The following is a 23,945-nucleotide window of genomic DNA, read 5'->3' on the forward strand; positions in this document are numbered from 1 at the left end:
CTTCTCTGGATTTTCTCAATTTGTCTACATCTTTCCTGAAATGTGGCACCCAGGACTGGACACAATACTCCAGTTGAGGCCTAATCAGCGCAGACTAGAGCGGAAGAATTATTTCTCATGTCTTGCTTACAACATTCCTGCTAATACATCCCAGAATGAGGTTTGCTTTTTTTTGCAACAGTGTTATACTGTTGACTCAGATTTAGCTTGTGGTCCACCATGACCCCAAGATCCACCATGACCCCTTTCTGCAGTATTCCTTCTTAGCTCTTAGGCAGTCATTTCCCATTTTGTATGTGTGCAACTGATTGTTCCTTCTTAAATGGAGTACTTTGTATTTGTCCTTATTGAATTTCATCCTATTTACTTCAGACCATTTCTCCAGATCATTTTGAATTTTAATCCTATCCTCCAAAGCACTTGCAACCCCTCCCAGCTTGGTATCGTCCACAAGCTTTATAAATATACTCTCTATGCCATTATCTAAATCATTGATGAAGATATTGAACAGAACTGGACCCAGAACCGATCCCTGCGGGAGCCAACTTGTTATGCCTTTCCAGCTTGACTGAACCACTGATAACTACTCTCTGGGAATGGTTTTCTAACCAGTTATGCACCTACCTTATAGTAGCTCCATCTAGGTTGTATTTCCCTAGCTTATTTATGAGAAGGTCATGCGAGACCATATCAAAAGGCTTACTAAAGTCAAGACATACCACATCTACTGCTTCCCCATCCACAAGGCTTGTTACCCTGTCAAAGAAAGCTATTGAGTTGGTTTGACATGATTTGTTCTTGACAAATCCATGCTGTTACTTCTCACCTTATTATCTATTAGGTCTTCGCCAATTGATTACTTAATTATTTGCTCCATTAACTTCCTGGGTACTTAAATTAAGCTGACTGGTCTGTATCCCCCACCACCGTAGCCATGAACAAATGAAGTACTGGGTTCTCCTTACACAGATCTCAAGGATGTGATGGGCACTTCAAATATGGCACCCCTGAATAATACCTGGGTGCTGAATTATGAACAACAGTGAGCTCAAAACTCAGAATCTTGCCCGTCTTCCTGACCCACGACAGCCAACCCCCTAGCAAAGAGTAAACAAAAACCCCCTCTAATATTCAAGTAAAAGTTTCAGTCAGCCCTAACCAATCCTTACTGTGTGATCAAAGCTCCTGCTTCCTATATGGCTCTTTGTTACAAGCCTTTGCTCAGTAACAGCCTTGACACATTCTAACACTCCCCGGCTGACATAGTCTAGTGTCCATCTCAATTTAAGTGCATTAAGGGTCCAATCTTGAAAGGTCCGGAGCCCCTTAAACTCCCATTTAAGCCAAAGGAAGTTTAGGGTGCTCAACACATAGCAGGAGGCATGCAGGTGCTAAGTCCTCCCTGCCCCTCTCTCCTCTTTATTACATACCCCTGGCTTGGGTCTTCAGGCCCCAGAGGGAACAGAAATACATGCCTCAGTCATCATAACGGAAGAGAATAAAAAGCAGGATTTCTGTGCTGCCGTCATTTTTCGACATAAATATAGGGGGCATATGTTTTGTATAGGATACAAACGTATCACATTAGCTTGCAGCTGATTAAATGAAACTGCTAGATAGTAAACATCCCTTGAAAACAGAGGCATTTTCACCTGAGGCGTGCTACCCTAAAAACCACAGTCATAAAGCAGAGCGTAGAGGCAAATACTATGTATTAAAAATGCTATCTATGGACCTCCCCTTTCTGTATCCAACTTAAAAACTGTATATGAAGACGGAGCTTGTAGCCAAACTCTTCTCTTTGCAGCTAGAAGGGAAACGCTGAATTCTGGCTTTTACAGTTTTACATTAGCTACATAACATAACAGTGCTCCTCCAAGTGACGGAAACAAAGTAAAGACACAGCCTGTATATAGCTCAAAGCCTCAGACAGTCACCGTTGTTCGTAACAGAACACTCCTGGCTGGGGTCATAGCTGTGATTCATTGGTCTACTATAGGAAAAGTGTCTGCTGACACTTATACATAAAAGTTCAGCACAGAGCAAAGGAGGAATTAAATGTGCTTCTTACATCAAATGACAAGAGTTAGTAGTCTGTTTAATCCCCCCATCACTGTACTGGAATTTTACTTCATCTGCTGTTAGGATAAATTTTAGGAAGCTTTTGATTTTGAAAAACAAAAGGTGGATCAACACTTTCTTGGTGTGTCAAATCAGCACGTCCTTTCATTTTACACTCATTCAATTATCTGTCTTTCGAGCTATAGGTGAAGGAAACTCCATTTTTGACCGAACCATTCATGATGTTCTTAGGATTCTCTCTTCCGACCTTTTCTCTGCTGAAGATAGTGTCCTGGTCACTGTCGAACTCTGACTCTGAAACCATCAGACTGGAATTGTGTTCTGTACTTCTGTGTTTTATACCTGAAAATATCAAACCAAAAGATTCTCTGGAAAGTTTTACTTTTAAATTTAGTAACCTCTCCCCAGTGTAGTGTTGTGCAAAGTCAGTGATGCTGGGCTGCATTGCCTCAAAGAGTAACTATTCAGACCACCATCCATATTAAAGATTATACAAACAAATACTAAATATTGGGGGCCAGATACTCCATTGACCGCAATGGAGATTGACATATTGATACTATCTGAGCAGCCGGCGCCTTGTGCCTTGTTCGGCCTCTATTTTACTACAGATGTTCACAATTCATTTAAAGCATCTCATCATGCAGCACAGTCCTTTCTAACAGTTTGAACCAATCAATTAAATCTATCCACACACACAGCTCTAAGATTGACCACGAAAATTCTGTGCTCCTGGGTGAATTTATTACTTTTTAGGATGTCTATTGTTCAGGAGGTTTTCCTCTACTGCAAGTGTCCCCCCATTAGACTGAGGGAAATTAAAATTAAAAGCCTTTCATTGTGAATGGAAGCTGTTAACCAGGGGCATGTTCCAAAGCCCATTGAAGTTAAATGGGACATATTTGGGCCATGCAACATTGCTATGTATTAGCTAGAAAAGCAGGGGAGGTGGAAGGGGGGGGAGGCGTTTGTTTTGTTTTTTGTTTTTTTAACCTGTTACAAAGTTAAAAGTTGTTTGCATGTTTTCTTTTAAAATGAAGAAAATATGTCTGGAAGAGAATGTTGTAACTAACTGCTATAAAATTAAGAACATAACATAAGAACAGCCATACTGGGTCTAGCCCAGTATCCTGTCTTCTGATAGTGGCTAGTGCCAAGTGCCCCAGAGGGAATGAACAGAACAGGTAATCATCAAGTGATCCATCCCCTGTCGCTCATTCCCAGCTTCTGGCAAACAGAAGTTAGGGACACCATTCCTGCCCATCCTGGCTCATAGCCATTGATGGACCTATCCTCCATGAATTTATCTAGTTCTTTTTTGATCCCTGTTATGGTCTTGGTCTTCACAACATCCTCTGGCAAGGAGTTCCACAGGTTGACTGTGCGTTGTGTGAAGAAATACTTCCTTTTATTGGTTTTAAACCTGCTGCCTATTCATTTCATTGGTGACCTCTAGTTCTTGTGTTATGAGTAGTAGTAAATAACTTAAACAAAAATTAAGACAAACATAGGAGTTTAATGATCCACTGCTAAGAAAGGCCCCAATTAAAAAATAAATCTTACCATATTTGGGCCTTAGCTCCATCCTCTCCTGGTCATCTATGTTATCTAGGATAGTGTATTTGGTTTTCTTTCTTATCTTTGTCCTCTTTCTGCTAAAAGGAAAGTTACCACCAGTAAATCAAGTTCTCATGCACAGTAAATAAATTCACACACATACACTGAACAGGGACAGCCAAAGAGGCCAATTTTGCTCTCACACCATCGCTACACAGATGTAACTCCACCTATTCAAAGAGTCACTCCTGATTGATGCTGATGTAAATGGGAGCAGAATCTGCACCACTAAGTGCAAGTCTTCCTTTCATATGCAGATGGTGGACAAAAGTGGGCCTGCTTAACTAGGAAACAGACTTCTACACTACCTAGAGATGGGCCTGAGGCACACAGTTTGGTTCCAGGACAAAATTTTCCCAAAGCTTAGGACTGTGTCCAGACCCAGCATTTTGGTTTAGCCCTTACAGAGAGCAGATTTCAGATCTGGGTTTCCACCTATGAATTTATGTAATAGATTTATCCTAGGAGTTACTTGTTCATTTACAAAGCAACAAAGAGTCCTGTGGCACCTTATAGACTAACAGATGTATTGGAGCATAAGCTTTCGTGGGTGAATACGCACTTCGTCAGACACATGTGCTTGTATGCTGTATCCCTTTCCCACACCTTTCTGCTGTCTGTCTTTTTTATATGATAAGCTCTTCAGGGCAGGGACTGACCTCCCCTGTTTGATAAGCACGTAGCGGGCACTATTGCAATTTCAATCAATAAATAGTAATAAAAATAATTTGGACTCTGCACTCTCCAGACAGGCTGACTTAATCTGAGATGTCAATAAAGGTATCTAAAAAACAATCCAGTCCCTGGAAGCCATGCCATCATTTACTTATAAACCCCATGGGGCCAAGGATATCTCCTACCTCTGACCCCACCCCCCCACAGTCCCTGCCCCTTCTCTCCACGTCGATCTCTGGACCAGTCAGATACTCTCTGCAGAGTCTGAGGCAAGGGAGGACAGAGTCAGAGAGGCAGATGAGCCCCAGTTCCATGCAGGAGTTCCACCAGTCCCTGCCACATGCCAGTCTCAGAGGTCCAACACTGGCCACCCCCGTGTCAGAGAAAGCAGCCCAAGGGGGACAGCTTTTCAAACAATATCCTGTATGTCTCATTATCCTCAAAATGTCATTGTGGGGAAGACTAAACACCCAGACAATTTATTTTTTGTTTCATCAAAACAAACTGTCTCTCTACTGGGCAGTTTGATAAGCAACAAAACATTCACACCAATGACTTGCACCAGCAAGGACCAAGTGGACAAACACGTTACTTGGGAGAGAATTACTGATTGTCTTGCTGACACACGATTTATGCTTAAAAGTTAGGTCGACATAGCTAGGTCGGTGAGGGGCGGGAAAAAAAAAATCACACCCTGGACCTATTAGCTATGCTAATCTATCCCCCAGTGCAGATGCAGGTATGTCGACAGAAGAATGCTTCTTTGTCCATAGCTACTGTCATTCATAGCTACTGCAGTTCCTACACGAATGGAAAAAAATCCATTCCATCAGAGAGGGCTGCTTTACACTAAGGGGATATGCTGGAGTAGTGATGCTGATATAGCTAAATCAGTGTAGCCTCTCTAGTGTAGCCACACCTGAGATTGATAATGAGATCAGAAAAAGCATATTAATAAGGCAGACAAAAAAAAAAAAAAGAGCTGGAAGCAGGGAGAAGCTCCTGGGATAGACAGCATTAGCATACTTTGTACAGACTAGTTTCTTTGGACCTAAGCCAGACCCAACCTGCCGAGCTATGGCCATTCTCCATGAAGTACCCTCTGCTTTATAATTTCCTTCCTCCAGGTCCAAAACAGCCCTAGTTTAGTGACCTCCAGGAGATGTGGCTTTATCTAGGTGTGAGAGACTGGGAAGATTCTAGAGGGAGGATTTTAAAGATCTTAAATATGTTTTCAGCTGCTGGACTAGGATATATGTTAATTATTAGGTGGAGAGGTGGTGGGTGGTTCCAGTAGTAGTCTCTTTTTATAACTGTATTTTTAAAGTGTGTCAAGGAGCACCTCAGGCAAAGGACAGGTCCTGCTTCTCAGTGGGGTAAGTATATAAACCCAAAGACAGAAAAATATCCACAGAGGACAGTAGAGTGTTTGAGACAAGCAGAGTGGTTTAATGCTGAGGTGCAGTGATGTCACGTTTAAACACACTGCACTGAAAACAATACAAAACACATACCTCTTGCAGTAGCAGATGCAGAGCCATGCTAAGCTCACCATGAGCACAACCAAAATGAAAGTGGATACTGTCACGTAGAGTATGCTCCATTCTAGAAAATAAAACAAGAGAGTGATGTGCAAAGGTATCATGAATGTAACTGTCTCAATAACTGATCCCATGAGGTGGAGTGCGGCTTCATTTTTCATTAAGACTGACTGGAACTTGAGCGTTGTTCTCTTAAAAGGGAATCTGTAAAAATGACATCACCAGGATCCCTATTTACCATTGCTGAGACTTAGACTTCCGGATCAAATAGTCACAGGTTGTAAGTAAGATATATTTTTTCTCCTGCCAGCCCAGCAAATTCAGCCTGAGATCTCAAAGTCAAACTGGGTTCTTTCCAGCTTGGGCATTTCACCCAAGTGAGACGTGTACCTTTATGCACCTTCTGTACAGTACAGCTCTGATAAGGCACGTGATTGATGATAGTGTGCTGTTAGAAAAAGAATTCCTTCATATGAAGAAACTGAAAAAAATCTCATAGGATCAGGGAGATCCCTCCTGCACCCCAACGTCCTGCCCAAACCCGGAGCCTCCTCCTGAACCCAACTCCCTCCCAGAGCCTGCACCCCTCACCCCCTCCAGCACCCCAACACCCTGCCCCAGGCTCAGCCCAGAGCCCTCTCCCACACTCTGAATCCCTTGGCCCCAGCTCAGAGCCCGCGCCCAACTCTCTGCCCTAGCTTGGTGAAAATGAGTGAGGGGGGAATGGAGTGGGCAGGGCCTCAGAGAAAGGGCAGGGCAGAGGGTGGGGCAAGGGTGTTTGGGTTTGTGTGATTAGACAGTTGGCAACCCTATGTACAAAACACATGGGTCCAGATTCTGATACCCTTGCTCATGGGGAGTAGTATCTTATTCCTCGAGTGATGCTATAGAAATCAATCAATCAATCAATCAGAGTACTTGAGGAGTAATGTATTTCTCAACATAAGAGTAGGAGACTCTGTCCCATGCAAAGAATAGAATTGTATTTTGGCTAAACGAATGCTATTAAAAATTTTTAAATTAAATTAAGGCTATTAAAACTAAGTATAGAAGAGGAGATTTCAAATAGGATGTCAAAGGGGTATGCCTAACAAAGGAGTGATAGTCCTGTCAAACAATAAAACGTAAACCAGTGACAACTAAACTCTATTTTCCAGAGGTAACTGTAATACATGGGAGATAAAGAAAATGGTGAAAGTTTTTAAAACTCACGAGACTGTTTAGTATAAAACACAAGCATTTTGTAGCTACTGCTACAAATATCTAGGCCACCGTATTAAAACATGCTGCACAAAACACATTCGCCAGAATGCTGTGGAGTGTTATCTCTGTGTTGTTCCTTTTAACCTGAGCAGAAATCAGAAACTCCCAAGCAACTGCAGGTGTAGTACCAGGATTATCTACAGAAACATCCATCTGGTCCAAAATAATTTCAAAGTGCCCCAGAAGTAACATTTAGCTATTTTTATACTTTTTTCCTAAAACCATTATGCAAAATTTGAAAAAAAAAATTTTAAATGACACCATCTAGTATTATTTAGAAGATGATTCTCAATCGCTTTAAACTCTCGTGCAGATCATCTTCCACAGTGTAATATTGAGGGGCTGGACAGCCAGAGAGCCTCCCAATTTTCTTTCATTATTCATTTCCAAATTTTCTCCATTTCCACAAGTAATACAACTCCAACTGTGAGGTGCATTCTTCCTTCCTTCTGTGCATGTAACTGCTAATGTCAGTAATGGGGTCACAGCACACACACGGAGGTGCCCAGGCCTGTGAAATGTCCTGCAAGTTGCTGAGTTCCCTCCATTTTGGCTGCAGTTTGTGGGAGTGAGGTGTTCTGCACCTTACAAAATGGAACTCTGACAAACTGTTTTGGGGAAAAATAAATCTTAGTAAACAGCCAAGGGGGAAAAGAATTGGAGAAAGGAGACCGAATTTCCTGCAATATACATTACACTAACATTATCTCTGTCTTTTTTTTCTAAGCTTTGCCCGTTACATAAAAATAAATTTCCCCTTTAAAGAAGCAGCTACATCAAGTCAATCCTATAAGGTGCTGAGCACTCTGGTCCCATCTGGCAATTATGCACATACTTTCAGTTAAGCACGAGAAGTCCTACTGATGTCAATGAGATTGTTCGTGTGCTTCAAGTTAAGCAGGTTCCTAAGTGTTTTGATGGATCAAGCTAGAGCAGTGGTTCTCAAGCAGGGATACCTGTACCCCTGGGGGTACACAGAGATCTTCCAGGGGGTACATCAACTCATCTAGATATTTGCCTAGTTTTACAACAGACTACATAAAAAGCACTAGTGAAGCCAGTACAATCTAAAATTTCACACAGTGACTTGTTTATACTGCTCTATATACTATACACGGAAATGTAAGTACGATATTTATATTCCAATTGATTTATTTTATAATGATATGGTAACGAGAAAGTGAGCAATTTTTCAGTAATAGTGTGCTGTGACACTTCTATATTTTTGTGTCTGATTTTGTAAGCAAGTAGTTTTTAAGTGAGGTAAAACTTGGGGTTGGGGGTACGCAAGACAAATCAAACTCCTAAACGGGGTACAGTAGTCCGGAAAGGTTGAGAGCCACTGGGCTAGAGTGCTTGGCACCATGCAGGATGAAACCCATACGGACTTGCTTCTCTCATGTTATACGACTGCATTTCCTTGTCTGGTTGGTTGGTTCTGGAAGAACAGTTGTGTGTATTGTTCATTGTTTTTCAGCATGCGTAATATTCATAGATACATTTACAGAACTGCTACACACAGGAAAGGGAAATCATTCTTGGAACATGTCACAATGTCATCCAAACTCACCACAATTACTCTCTCCATCATTCAGGTAACGCTGGATCAAGTTCTCCATCCACAGCTGATAGCAAATACAACGCTTTGTGATGGGGTCACAGTGACCATGTCCAGAGCATTTTAAAAGGCAGACTAAGAACAGAACAAAGGTGAAGATAATTACAATGTAAAAGGGCAACTTGTAAAGCACACTCTGTTGAGGCACTAACGTGGGGGCGGGAGGGTGCATGGTGCATTCTGTTGCCCACAACTCCAGTGCAGAGACTGACAAATGAAAAGGTCACTTAGAAATCCAACCGTGAAAATTTCACTGATGTGTTTCCATGAATCATTGGTAGACAAATATACCCCAAACCATTGCTTTAACTGTCACTAATAAACGGAACCACTGCTGGTTCCTAATCTGCCAGTCATTTGTTGGGGGTCTGAGTTAGGCAGATTTACTTTAAAGGCCCAGCAGCCTGGTGGGTGGGATCAGAAAGATGAAAATATATTATCCAACTGAATAGCCAGCCAGGGAGCCAATGTTAATTTACTGACACTAGACCTGGAGATCGACCTGAGTCAGGGAGTTCAGTTTTATTTGTTTCTGTATCATTTATTGGTATTTCTATGGTGTACAGTCTCCAGAATTCCTGAGTACTTGAGAAATATTAGTGTTCCCAGACACCAGCATAATGATCATCATACAAATACCTGAAATAAATGTACCATCAGAACTTCTTAGGGCACAGCATTCATATAGTTAATTTTTAATCGTAAACGCACCAAGATGTAGTGTGATGTGTGTATTTTATCAAAATATAAAACAGTCAAAATAAATTGCTTTCCAAAAAAATACATAAAACTTGCAGCAGCTTTTTTTTTGCCTGAAAACCTGCTATGTAACTAAAAATGAAGTGAATACAAATTTGAAAATTATACCTCGTTTTCTTCTATTTCAAAGTGGGGGAAAAAACACTTAATTTTTACAGTATAACAGCTGTAGTTTTTTCCTCGCGGAGTAAATTAAAAAATAAGCCGTATTAATCAATGAACTACAGCTTATATCTCTCCCCTTGCATTCTGATCCTCAACAAAAAACTCCCCTTTGGCTATAAATTATAACAAATTCAGATCTGTAATGCCCCAGTGTCATGAAGTGTTCTAATTCCCAGCAGCACTGCAACTTTATGGCAGATTAAAACTTGAAACTTGGCTTGAAAGCCCAACCATCATTATGAAAAGATCTCTCATTATGAAGAAATACGAGGGGCCTGTCTTCACCAGAATATTTATCACATTAGGGGACTGGGTTATAATACAATGATGGCCTGACCATTTCGCCTGGGGAGATGGGAACGAATCATATTATAACTCTGTTGGAGAATAGAGTAACAACCTCAAAGGAACCAGGAATAACACACAAATTCTATATTACGGTTACAGCACAGTTTGTCCCATCCACAGAGTAAGAACAAACAGTGTTCTATCCAGGGATGAAAGTAGAAATAGGGGCTTACCAGTACGGGCTGGGTTGGGGCCGGCTCTTGCCCCCGGAAGGGGCGGGGCTTCTGGCAGAAGGGGTGGGAGTGGGCGGGGGGGTCAGAGCCAGCCCTTACCCGCCCTGTACCGGTAAGTGCCCTCCTCTTCCAGCCGCTGCTGGGAGCCCCAGGCCCTTTAAATTGCCACCTGGGGAAGCCGGGCCGCTCCAGTACAGCGCACCGGCTCTTGCCGGTATGCCATACCGGGGCGTACAGGCTTACTTTCACCTCTGGTTATATCACAGCTGGGATAGTATAGTGTTATAACATGGTTTCCCAACAGAGTATATTTCCTAGTATACAGTAAATGAGCCTTAGTTTACAAAATGATTGACAGCCGTCATACTCTTTGCCACTTGTATCTTTAAAAGGAAAGCAAGTAACTGGCAAAAGTCTGTCCTAGATAAACAGATATTTCAAGCATTATCAGCCTCATCATTCAGAAAACCAAATGCAAAACAGTGTAGAAAGGAAGCTCCTGCATACTGTACCATGTTGCTATGCTAATTAATATTCTGATGGCTGTAAAACTCAAAAATAGGAAGCAGCAGGCAGAACGTACCAGCTGTGTCAACCCGCAGAACTTTAAAAAGCAGGAAGTCAGCCTTCTCCTTTAGCAGCTGCACGTGCAGCATCCGTGCGACATCTGAAGCTTTTATTACTTTGAAAGGATGCCCATTCTGCACATAGAATACAACTGCTGTGCTGCAGAGAGAACGCACAAACAAAATTAAGATTTATGTTGTCCAAGGAACTAATATTTTTCAATTTGATTGTAAGAGCCCATACTCTGGAAATTAGAAGTTTAAAATCGTTGTCTTTGGTGTATAGATATTATTTAATCTGCCACCAGGTTAACCAAATTCATCACAGTGACATGGCTCTTGCATTACCATGCAGTTCAGGAGCAATAACAGTTCTCTAGCTTCTCAGCTTCATGGGAGAAAGCTGAGGAGAGGGGGACACACTCTTCCTTCCCTCATCCTCCCATTTGTTAAACTTCCAGGCCCACTTCAAAGCCCCCTCCCACACCCTACCCTGCTTTCCCACAAGCATCTAAGTCAGGGGTCGGCAACCTTTCAGAAGTGGTGTGCCGAGTCTTCATTTATTCACTCTAATTTAAGGTTTTGCATGCCAGTAATACATTTTAACATTTTTAGACAGTCTCTTTCTATAAGTCTATAATATATAACTAAACTATTGTTGTATGTAAAGTAAATAAGGTTTTTAAAATGTTTAAGAAGCTTCATTTAAAATTAAATTAAAATGTAGAGCCCCCCGGACCAGTGGCCAGGACCCAAGCAGTGCGAGTGCCAATGAAAATCAGCTCGCGTGCCGCCTTTGGCACGTGTGCTATAGGTTGCCTATCCCTGATCTAAGTTCTGATCCAACACCCATTGCAATCACTGAGAAGACTGGATCAAGGTATTGGAGGACTGGCAATCAAAAGAGAGCCAATCTAAAATCATTATGTCACGTTATGCTGCATTTGGGTGGGATGCTTTGGGGTGGGTGGGGTGGGGAGGGAGTCTTACTTGGAGATTAGTCATTGGGGTTTGAAATACTGTAGTGATGGTATTAGATTTTCTAATAGTGTATTTTTAAATTGGAGAGGTGCATAGAGATCTGAATAGATTCCAAAAAGGATTTAAAAAAAAAAAAAAAGATTGATTAGTTAATTTAGGAAGACAGTTTAAAGATTAGTCATCTCAATAGATTCCATCAACTGCATTGTCAGGTCTCAGTAGATGTGCAAGCGACACTGAAATCTGTGGTAGGTTCAGCTGTGTACAACCATTTCCAGTCTTTTTGCTCTGAATCTGCCACTCAAATGCATCCATGGTATATACGTAGAGCTGTACCAAATTCACAGCCATGAAAAACAGGTCATGAACTGTGAAATCTGGTCTTCCGCCAGGAAATCTGGTCTTTTGTATGTTTTACCCTATACTACACAGATTTCACGGGGGAGACCAGCGTTTCTCAAATTGGGGGTGCTGACCCAAAAGGGAGTTGCCAGGGGGAATCGCATGGTTATTTTGGGGGGGGGACACAGTATTGCCATCCTTATTTCTGTGCTGCCTTTAGAGCTGGGCAGGCAGAGAGCGGCGGTTGTTGGCTGGGTGCTGAGCTTTGAAGGCGGCGCCCTGCCAGCAGCAGTGCAGAAGTAAAGGTGGCAACACCATCCCAACACCCCTACTTCTACGCTGCTGCCTTCAGAGTGGGGCAGCCAGAGAGCGGCGGCTGCTGACTGAGGGCCCAGCTCTGCAGGCAGCAGCGCAGAAGTAAGGGTGGCAATACCATACCGTGCCATCCTTACTTCTGCGCTGCTGCTGAAGACAGTGCCACTGCCAGCAGCAGCACAGAAGTAAGGGTAGCAGTACCACGACCCCCCCACAACTCCTTTGTGGGTCAGGACCCCTACAATTACAACACTGAAATTTCAGATTTCAATAGCTGATATCATGAAATTTATGATTTTTAAAAACCTATGATAGTGAATTTGGTAGGGCCCTATATACCAGGGTGGGCAAACTAGAGCCTGCTGGGGAGCGGGGTCTCGGGCTTGCCCTGCTCCGGCACGCCAGCTTGGGCACTGGGTTGGGTGCTGCACCACACGGCTCCCGGAAGCTGCGGCATGGCCTCGCTCTGGCTCCTACATGCTCCAATGGCCCCCTCCGGCGCTCCAATAGCAGTTGCAGGGGCGGTGCCTGAGAATGGGGCAGCATATAGAGCTGCCTGGCGCGCCTCCGTGTAGGAGCCGGAGAAGGGACATGCCACTACTTCCGGGAGCTGCTTGAGGTAAGCGCCGCTCGGAGACTGCACCCCTGAGCCTCTCCCCACGCCCCAATCCCCTGCTCCAGCCCTGATCCCCCTCCCGCTCTCCAAACCCTTCGATCCCAGCCCGGAGCACCCTCCTGCACCCCAAGCTCCTCATCCACAGCCCCACCCCAGAGCCTGCACCCCCAACCAGAGCTCTCACCCCCTCCCACACCCCAACCCCAATTGTGAGGATTCATGGCCCACCATGCAATTTCTATTCCCAGATGTGGTCCTCAGGCCAAACAGTTTGCCCACCCCGATATATACACACTTCTCCAGGCTACTCAGAAGCCAGGTAGACTGCTGAGCATGCTCAGTGAGCTTCTGCTCTCCCAGGGGGCAAGATCCCCCAATACTGATTGTGAAAAACCATCTAAAGCACCTGGGGCATCAAAAATTTTAGAGGGGAAACAAAAAGTAGCTTTGATCATACAGACCTCGGCCAGACGAGTACATTTGTTTAATGAAACATTTGCTTATTGTGACAGTCTGTCTGTCTCACTCCATCTAGCCTTTGGAAGGACAAAAAGACAGTAAATGAAACAAAGACATCAAGATAAAGAAATGCCGTCTCTTTGAAATAAAGGGAAAGATGTGAAAGAAGGGTCTGCAGGGAGGTTTTTTAAAATGAGGTTCTCCAGTTCCACATTCCTACCTCAGGGATTTTACCACCTATAGAAGAACTTCTGTTGCTAAAACATATGCTCCAGGGAACTCTCTCTCAACTTCTTTACTCTTCCATGCAGCTTGCCAAAAAGCTACTAGTGATGAGCTTTGGCAGAGTCAAGAAGAATCACAAGCTCATTTACTAGTTTTGAAAAGTAAAAATTGTCTTTTAAAATCTATCTTCTGCCATCCTGCAGCCCCACAAAAGACTGTCAGTGAAAAAGCCATCTTGAAAGGAAAATCTGCTTATAGTATTTTGCTGGTATAACTTATATCAGTTCTTCAAGCAAAATAAATTATACTGGCAAAAGCACTTTTATGCCATCATAACTGCACCTATAGTAAAGCTTTTGCTCGTATAGAAATGTTGTCATCTATTTTTTATATATATATATAAAAAAAAAATCAATCTCATCACACACCCCTGACATTGCTAAATTAGCAAAAGTTTCTAGTGTAGATCTGGCCTCAGTGTAGCTTATTTATAAAATGTATACAATGTCCTAGTTCCTTGAAGAGAGCTGGTAAAAAATGGCACATAGACATCTCCCTTTTGCAAAAAGCTCACATAAGGCTCAACAGCCCTGTCCAAGAAGCAACTACCTTGGGCTGCCCCTCTCTCTGGTGCCTCTTTTCCTCCCTCAGCCTCATCACTTTTCACCGGGGAAACCCTAGTCCAATACTCCCCCTTGGACTGCAAGATTTGGAAAAGATGGTGAGACAATTTTTGCAGCTTCTCTGCAGCGCAAAAGAAACTCAGAAAGGTCTAACAGCCCAGGCAAAGAAGAGTGCTTTAAGCCGTACAATATCCCTTAATAAAAACAACAAGGAGTCTGGTGGCACCTTAAAGACTAACAGATTTATTTGGGCATAAGCTTTCGTGAGTAAAAACCTCACTTCTTCGGATGCAGAAGATACAGATACAGACTAACATGGCTACCCCCTGATACTTAATATCCCTTAATGACTCTCTGGGTGCAGTTACTGTAGTTTCCCTAGGTACTTATACACAAGTGACCCCTAACATGCAACCCATTAGCATCTATCACAATATTTTAACTTTTATTTTATGATGTCACAGGGGGGCTGTCACCTCCATAATCTCACACATCCTGATATCTGCATACCTTAAATCTGAATAGGCTTGTATCTTCTGAACTTTGATGTCTGAATCCAAGACATTCAGCAGCACGGCTAGCTGTCTCACCAGGGTGTCCTTTTGTTGCTCAGTCAGCTGGCCAACTGCAACTTGCAAAATCAACTCCACCAGACCATTTCTTTTAGGGTCTGAGAAAACAAACACACCTGGTTTTTTTTCCAGAGACTGGTAAATATTTCAGTATTGAATGAAGGGTGTGATCAGTAACCCAGATTCCCCTACCCTTGATCTTTATGGGCGAAATAGTAACTTGGAAGGGTACTTAGTTAATTTTGAAACATACCAAAATATCTACGTTTCTATCTCATTACCCTCTACCCCAGTTAGTTACAATCCAGCACTGTTTCTACAGACAGGAATAAGAAATCAATTAACCTTTTCAGCTAATGCCGAGTCCTGCAGGGGTTGCTCATGTATAAAGAGGCCAGACCCAGTTAGTTAAGTCAGTGGTTCTCAACCAGGGGTACGCAGAGGTCTTCAGGAGGTACATCTAGATATTTGCCTAGTTTTACAACAGGCTACACAAAAAGCACTAGTGAAGTCAGCACAAACTAAAATTTCATGCTGACAATGATCTGTTTATACTGCTTATATATTATACACTGAAATGTAAGGACAATATTTATAGTCCAATTGATTTATTTTATAATTATATGGTAAAAATAAGAAAGTGAGTAATTTTTCAGTAATAGTGCACTGTGACACTTTTGTATTTTTATGTCTGATTTTGTAAGCAAGTAGTTTTTAAGTGAGGTGAAACTTGGGATACGCAAGACAAATCAGCCTCCTGAAAGTGGTACAGTAGTCTGGAAAGGTTGAGAGCCACTGAGTTAAGTCACAGTGCTTGAGTTCAGTCCTTAAAACCCTGAGAGTGAACTCACACTCATTTATATGTGATCCATGTAAAACAAGCCTGATATCACCTTCTCCTAAAAGCCTCCTTAAATGCTGTCTCATCAGTCTTTAAGGTCCAGAGTCAGGAAAAGCACTTAAGCATGTGCTTAAATCCATCATTACTGGGACAGCATGTGTTTAAGTGAGTCTAAATGAGGAATATAAACTTGGGACAGAAAAGTTTGACACATTTTTGAGGCAAATTTAACTCGATAATTGTAGGTTTTGTTAAATATAATAAGAACATAAGAATGGCTATATTAGGTCAGACCAAAGGTCCGTCTAAGCCAGTATCCAGTCTTCTGACAGTGGCCAGTGCCAGGTGCCCCAGAGGGAATGAACAAAACAGGTAATATTTTGCCCTTCTATAGGGCTTTACAAACATCGCAAGCCTCACAGCAACCCAGTGACATAGTAAGTATTATCCTGATTGTACAGATCAAGAAAACATGGCAGAGAGGCTAAGCGACTTGGCCACAATCACACAGGCAATCGGTGGCAGAACCAAGATTAGAATTAAGATCTCCCAAATACCCGCCTCATGCCTTCATCACAAAACTATCCATCCCCAAATAAGTTGTATAAAAAAAGTTAAACCAAGAGAACATTTTTATATATATAACAATTGAAATGTTCTCTTGGTTTAAATTTTTTAATACAACTTATTTGGGGATGGATAGTTTTGTGGATGGATAATTATATATATATATATATATTTTTATATATTATATTTAATTAAAGAATTCCAACTGAAATTAAGTCTTATTTAAGCAAATGAGGATTCCGTGGAAGCATTTTTGCACCCAAACACGGCAACTGGATGTGAGAACCAGGAAGTGTAACTGAGCGGTAAGTGACTAAAAGTAAAAGTGATTAGTCCTTTTGCACTGTCCAAACTGACTGAAATGCAAAACTGAAACAAATAATGGAAAATAAGTAATGTAGATACATCTTTCAGTTTTAATAAAGAAAAGGTGTCTTAATATAATCAAGAAAGCAACTTTTTTTAAAACTATGGGGCCTGATTCTCCATGGACTGAAAAGGATGCAAGCATTTATACCTGTGCAAAGTGGATGTACAATAGTATCACCAATGCACGTAAAGGGAGAATTCAGATGACAGTATTTTACACCCACTTTAAACAGGTGTAAATAGCAATGCAAGGTGGTGGTGAATCAGACCCATGATTTTTAACCTGACAGGATCTTGCCAGCAGCAAAGAAAAGAATGTGGAGGTATACACAGCTTATAGATGACCTTTTAATGATCATACCGGGCCGCACTTCAACAGTGGCAGCGTCAATAGCTGAATCTCCTTTAGCATCTGTGACTTTCAAGTGAAAAGTATAGAGTCCTTCCACAAGATTGGTTAGCTGCAGAACTGCCTCATGGTCTGAGCCATGAATCACATCCTGCAAAATAAAGATAGCAGCAGAGGGTTAAACTCCTTGAAAGGACAGAAGTTTGTGAGCTGTACATCAATCTAGCTGCAGAATGTGAATTCATAGATTCCAGGGCCAGAATGGACCCTGTGATTATCCAGTCTGGCTCTTGTATAACACAGGCCATTGAGCTCCTCCAAAATAATTCCTAGAGCACATCTTTTAGAAAAACATCCGATCCGGATTTAACAATTTTCTGCAACAGAGAATCCACCACAAAGCTTGCCCTCTGACCTTCAAAACAAACAACAAAGGGACCACCCTGAAAGAATCCTTCCCAGGGTTTACAATGGACCAGTGCAAGTATGGGAGGTGTTAATTAAGCTATGTCTACACCGCAACTGGAGGTGAATCTGCAGTTTGTGTAGACAAACCCGTGCTAGTTTTAATCTAGTTAGCTCTCTAAAAATAGCAGTGAGGACACAGCACAGTGGGTTTCAGCATGGATTGTACAAGCCACACCGCTGTGCCCCCTCACTGCTATTTTTAGCAAGCTAATTAGATTAGAGATAGCACAGGTATGTCTGCACAAACTGCAAATTGCACCTCCAGTTGCAGCACAGATATAGCCTTAATGCTGTGTACATCCCCATGCAGTGTGGACACCTTCGATAAAGCTAGTAAAAGGAGATTGTGTGTTCAAGGCAGACATACAGTACTTAGATGCACATTTGTTTGAAAAATAGAAGATTCCGTCTACATTTTTGTTTTTCAATTTTATCCCCATATTCTTAATTCTACCTCCTTGGACTCTAAACAATTCCTCTCCTTCCTTGGTGTTTATGCCCTTTATATGCAGACTTATCACTCTCTGCTGTTGTTATGCTAAGCCTATTTAGTTCTTTTAATGTTCTCACATAAATCACTCCCTTCAGATCCATAATCATTTTGCTCCTCCTTCCCCCCACCTCAGTTCCTGCCAATTTGTCACCATTTTTCTGATATCGAAGAGCTCTGACCCACACTCAACATTCTGGGGGTAGTTCCACCAGTGTCCTATTGAGATAGATCATCAGCTCTTTGGTCTAGGATAAAACCAGACTGGTTTCTTATACCATCTCACATTGCAAGTTCATATCTGATTTGCTGCTTTCCATCATTCCTCAGGCTTTAGCAGCACTTTTGCTTTCCAATGATCTTCCTCCTTTTTGAATACCTGCTTTTCACATTATTTTCCCTCCGGCGCATTAGCTTGTATTTTTCCCAGATGAATCTCATTTTACGATCACATGGCCATATTTCTAAACTCTTTATCTAGTGTCTTTAGCATCTCTGTCCTCACTGCTCTGGCCCTCCGAACAGAGTATACTCTGTAAATGTAATTAAAGTGCCATTTACCCCTTGTACCAGTTTATTAATATAGAGTTGTGAAATAAAACCAGATGTAACACCAAACCCTATAGCAACTGACTGGACACATCTGCCAGCATGGTACATTGAAGTCAGAGGGCTTGCATGAATGCAAGAGAGGGCAAATTTTGTCCCCAATTAAATACTTTCAAAATACTTACGCCAGCGGCTGGGCTCTGGCCATCCCGAATCCACAGATACGATACAATCCCTTGGTCGTCAGTAGACCGTGAGCCATCCAATGTAATAGAGTTATTCGGAAGCACAAGAACGTGTTTGCCTCCTGCATGAGCCCGGGGAGGAATGTTGTTTTCTAACCACAAAGACAGTAAAGCAGGAGGATTTTCTCTCAAAAGGAGCAAGATATAAATGACACACAACTGCAGAGAAACACACACAGCCTCTCCATAGTACAATCCTCGGTTTCAGACAGTCAAAGGCAAGAAAAATAATTCTGTTCAAAAGTGTCAGCAAGGGAGTAGGTGAAATTCAGCCTCAGTGAGAGAAGGCAGACGATTCTACTGATGTCAATGAAGCAGTTACGGCAGGGCTGAATTTGACCCCAGGATTACTACAGTCTGGAAAAACAGCTGCATTACTGACAGGATTACTATTGAAGGGCACTCCCACTTTGAAAAGTGACCCTGTAAACATGGCACTGTGGGGTTCTATATTTACTGTCTCTCAATTTCCAGATTAGATTTTCTCAGTTTACAAGGAAAAAGTTTTTTTCCCCCCACAAGTGCTAGCCTCAAACTCAACTTGGGATCTGAGAGTCAAGCTGGGTTCTTCTCTTCTTGATCATCACCGCTTGTACAGCCTCCACAGCTCATATGAGGTCCTCAGGGGCACCTGTGCAGCCATGCTGTCTTCAAATTATGCCCTCAGCAATACCTGTGCAGCTCCTTTGCCTTCAGTGAGTTTGCACAGGTCACCGATTGGATATGTAACTGGAATTTGGTAAACAGTTCTGTTGATAGCAACAAAGAGTCCTGTGGCACCTTATAGACTAACAGGCGTATTGGAGCATAAGCTTTCGTGAGTGAATACCCATTTCGTCGGATGCATGTAGTGGAAATTTCCAGAGGCAGGTATAAATATGCAGGCAAGAATCAGTCTAGAGATAATGAGGTTAGTTCCATCAGGGAGGATGAGGCCCTCTTCTACCAGCTGAGGTGTGAACACCAAGGGAGGAGAAACTGCTTTTGTAGGGCCTCATCCTCCCTGATGGAACTAACCTCGTTATCTCTAGACTGATTCTTGCCTGCATATTTATACCTGCCTCTGGAAATTTCCACTACATGCATCCGACGAAATGGGTATTCACTCACGAAAGCTTATGCTCCAATACGCCTGTTAGTCTATAAGGTGCCACAGGACTCTGTCACTTTTTACAGATCCAGACCAACACGGCTACCCCTCTGATACTTGCAGGGCTGGCTCCAGGCACCAGCCCACCAAGCTTGTGCTTGGGGCGGCACCTGGAGGGGGACGGCGCGGCGCTCCGGCCGGGGAGAGCGGAACCCCGGCCGGGCTCACCGCCCCCCGCCCGGTGCTCTCGCCGCTAGGGAGAGTGGAGCCCCGGCCGGGCTCGACGCCGGGGAGAGCGGAGCTGCGGCCGGGCTTGACGCCGGGGAGAGCGGGGAGCCCCGGCCGGGCTCCCCGCCCTCCCCCAGGCGCTCTGGCCGCCAGGGAGAGCAGAGCCCCGGCCGGGCTCGACACTGGGGAGAGCGGAGCCGCGGCCGGGCTCGCCGCCCTCCCCCCGGCGTTCTGGCCGCCGGGGAGAGCGGAGCTGCGGCCGGGCTCTCCGCCCTCCCCCCGGCGTTCTGGCCGCCGGGGAGAGCCGAGCCCCGGCCAGGCTCTCCGCCCTCCCCCCGGGGCTCCGGCCGCCAGCAGAGCCGCGGCGGGCTTGCTGCCCACTCCCTGGAGCTCCAGGAGAGTGGCCCGCAGGCGGGCTCGGCGCCCTCCCCTGCCGCGCTGGGGGGGAGGGGGCGGGAGGCTTTTTTGCCTTGGCCGGCAAAAAAGCCAGAGCCGGCCCTGGATACTTGACAGTTCTGTTGATGATGCACATGAAGAAGAGAGACCAGATCTTCCCCCAGCTATGCTGGTGCTGCAGTGCTAACCAGAGCAAAAAGCCTTAAAAAACACATTTTTGTTACAAAAGCCAGCTCTGTTGTGTAAGAAGGTGCCATATTTACAGAGTGGAATGGCAGGTAAGGCTACAAACAAATTAACTTGGCAGAATACACACAAGCAAAATTTTGCAATAAGGGCCTCAGCTGATTTGCATGCAATAGAACAGAGTGCATCTTTAACACAGGGATGCAAACCCATGGAGATCATCGGCCCCTAGATATTCAGACCAAGAGGGAACAATAGATGCTGGGATTGGCCACCCCCACCCTCTGCATCTCTCTATTAAAGATGAATGTAAACTGCAGGGTGAAATATAGATTGCATTTCTCTCCAGAGTTGTACTTGGGCCACTCCTGTTATACAGTGCAGGACAGCAGACAAACCACATTGTAACTACAGCAGGGTTTTCTGCAGGGATGAGTGTGGGGCAAAACACTGTTTCTCTGTCTCTGTCCTATAGATGAACAAACATGTACTTACTGTGAGATTTTAGTTGGGACTTGAGCCTGTGTTTCTTGAGTATTACTTTAACCACACAGGCAGCGGCTGCTAACGCTGTGAGAGTGCAATATTACTCTATTCACAAAGGATACATGCTGAGGTTAACACATTCTTGTGGACATTTATTAAACAATTAATACATGTATTATTTCTGTATGTAATTAACACAAAGAAAGTCCTAAAAGTAATTATATTACAGTCACATAAACAATATCTCTTGATTAGATATTGGTTTTAGTCCAGTAGGTGCTCCGAGTTCCCTTGAAACCAAACCTGTAATCTAGTTCTGTACTAATTTCCTCCCATTTTCTAAATGATCAACATAAATCACATTGCTTTGCACATGAAGAGGTGATTTGGCTTACCTTCCTTCACTGTAACAGACTGTGTAGCTGTGCTGCTTAATCCCTGGTAATCTTTCACAGTCAGTCGGAAGTGATAGGTACCAACCTGTAGACCACTTACAGTTGCCACTGCTTTGTCAATGTTTCCTATTTGCACAGTGGTTGGCCCACTGAAACAAAACACCACAGGAAAATAATCAGGACAAATTCTCCCCTTCGTGTCACTCCGTCATTCATTCTATTTGCATTTATGAAGCACTTATAACCATAGTGTTTAAGCACCTACTGTACTGGAATTACACCAGGCATGAATTTGGCTCATAGAATTTGAATTTTTATACCTGTTTTACAGATAAACTAAGGCATGCAGAGGTGCCCATGGTCACACATCAAGTCACGAGCAGGAAAAGAATCCAGGAATACTGATTCCCACTCTCCTTCTTTAATATTTCAACACCACTTAAGGACACATTTGCTGTAAACATAGGAGTGCCACACAGTCACTAAATATACTGAGTGCCAGCAAATCGGGTGCCTGTTGTGTCACAAGTGTGACAGCTGAATGAGTTTGTATCTGTTACTTTTTATTAAGTATCTGGTCACTTGCTACATACAAATGCAATTACAAAGTTTTGTAAAAAATATTGTAAAATCACTGTCCATAGATGTTAAAGTTATAATACTTAAACATAGAAACAGTCCAGTGCAGTCTGTTGATGAAAGCCTGGACTCTAACATATTGGGGATTTAAACTATCATTCAGTCCCCTGTATTCACTGAGAAGTCTAGGAACATACAGTGGTAACTGTGTACATTACTGATGTGCAAGTCTCTGGTTCACTTTTTAATGGGAGATGGGTGAGTTCCTGCCATTCTTTTTACAAACTTTCGTTTGTACTAATCTGCCATGACTCATGACAGGATGCAGGCAGAAATCTCACAAGCTTTCAAGTTGAATCTGACATTCCTGTAGGCCACTACCAGACACGCTGCTAATCCCACTTAGCAGAATGGCGCGTAGATGCAACAGCATTACATGGCATCCAGGAAATCCAACGCCTTTTTGCTTTCATATTTTGGTTGAGGTGGGGAGGCAGAGGGACCCAGTATCAGAACACGATCCTTCCTTTCCTCCCACCATCCTCCTGGCTGTGTACAAACAGTGGTACTTTTCGTGTGAGTAAAGTTACTCAAATTTGTAAGTGTTTGTAGGATCAGGGCTGGTTTACAGTGAAAGAAACAGGCTGAAGGGTTTTCCAGTCAACATTGTGGGGCATTAGTTTGCTCTGTTTAAACCCTTTCAATCCCATCCTCCGCCAAGCAAAGCAGCATGAACCCCAAAGCTATTCTCAGTCTTGCAACTCCTTTATAATAGGGTTGGATACTCTTTCAGCCAAGCAATTGGACTAACCTCATTTTTACTAGATACCTGATATTTTCCCAGTGATAGAAAACAATGCCTTGGTCATCATGACTTTTGCTTCCGTCCAGTGTAGTGCTTTCTACTGGAAATGTTAATTCCTTATCTGGACCAGCCACCGCTACTGGAGGACTGTTATTTTCTGTAAAAATATTTTTTAAAAATACAACATATTTCCTAATCAGTCACTTGTGGGGGTTATCAATCACTGGGACCATTTTTAATGAATACAGAGATTTAGATTTTATATGATAAGCTGCGCCCACTTGCTCAAAGAATATAAAGGCAAGGATCCCCAGGGTCTGGTTTATAAAAGAGTCTGCAAGATCCTCCCGGGTGTTAGTAAGTAGTTCTGCAGAAACCCTACAGTGGGACAGATTCTGTCTGTCATTTAAGGGAATGCTCAGAATGGGGCAGGGCACGTGGAGTTCTTCTCCCCCCAACCAGTGCCATTTTTACAGTCACTTTTCATGGAACAATCACACTTAAAGAGCTTTTGCATCTTTTCATACATAACATTTAAAAATGCTTTGCCCCCATCAGCATCGGGGTATTTTTTCCTACTTTATCTGTGTTCCACTTAAACTCCTAGTGGTCACGTGGGATCAGATGCATCCAGCCCTGTGGAAGTCCACTGACTCCCACTAACATGAAAATGGCCCTTGATTATAAAAGAAGGAATCTTGAGCCAGATCTTAATCAGCAAAATGCTTTTGACTTCACTGGAGTTATGCCAATTTACGCCAGCTGAGGATTTAATATGGAAATGGGTTTCATACGATTCTCCTTTCAATCCTTGCTGATACCGTTACGTCACAGTCACGATCCCATTCCCCAGGATATTGGGTCATCCTTAGACCAAAATTTTCAATTTTAAAGGCACAGACATGGGCTGCATTTGGGATGTGTGTTCCTGATCACTGCAGTAAATAGCTATAGTAGAGCTT

General features: G+C 43.1%; 1 protein-coding gene across 5 annotated transcripts in view; it reads right to left on the reverse strand.

The window, feature by feature from the left end:
- Positions 1-747: 747 nt before the first annotated feature.
- KIAA0319 (KIAA0319 ortholog) overlaps positions 748-23,945 on the reverse strand; it is a 78,174-nt gene continuing 54,976 nt past the window's right edge. For 2 of the 5 annotated variants that reach the window (XM_034762426.1, XM_034762432.1), the window contains 10 exons: positions 22,990-23,140; positions 21,600-21,748; positions 18,759-18,910; positions 17,079-17,217; positions 14,879-15,038; positions 10,825-10,967; positions 8,749-8,871; positions 5,889-5,979; positions 3,646-3,737; positions 748-2,424 (listed from right to left, as the gene is read on the reverse strand). In XM_034762426.1, the coding sequence (XP_034618317.1) occupies positions 2,246-2,424; positions 3,646-3,737; positions 5,889-5,979; positions 8,749-8,871; positions 10,825-10,967; positions 14,879-15,038; positions 17,079-17,217; positions 18,759-18,910; positions 21,600-21,748; positions 22,990-23,140 (1,379 nt within the window). In that variant the 3' untranslated portion in view covers positions 748-2,245. The remainder of the gene's footprint in view (positions 2,425-3,645; positions 3,738-5,888; positions 5,980-8,748; positions 8,872-10,824; positions 10,968-14,878; positions 15,039-17,078; positions 17,218-18,758; positions 18,911-21,599; positions 21,749-22,989; positions 23,141-23,945) is intronic. The other 3 variants (XM_034762427.1, XM_034762431.1, XM_034762428.1) reach the window with 3 other exon arrangements.

This window comes from Trachemys scripta, chromosome 2 (genome assembly GCF_013100865.1).
Source record: "Trachemys scripta elegans isolate TJP31775 chromosome 2, CAS_Tse_1.0, whole genome shotgun sequence".
Classification (NCBI taxonomy): domain Eukaryota; kingdom Metazoa; phylum Chordata; order Testudines; family Emydidae; genus Trachemys; species Trachemys scripta.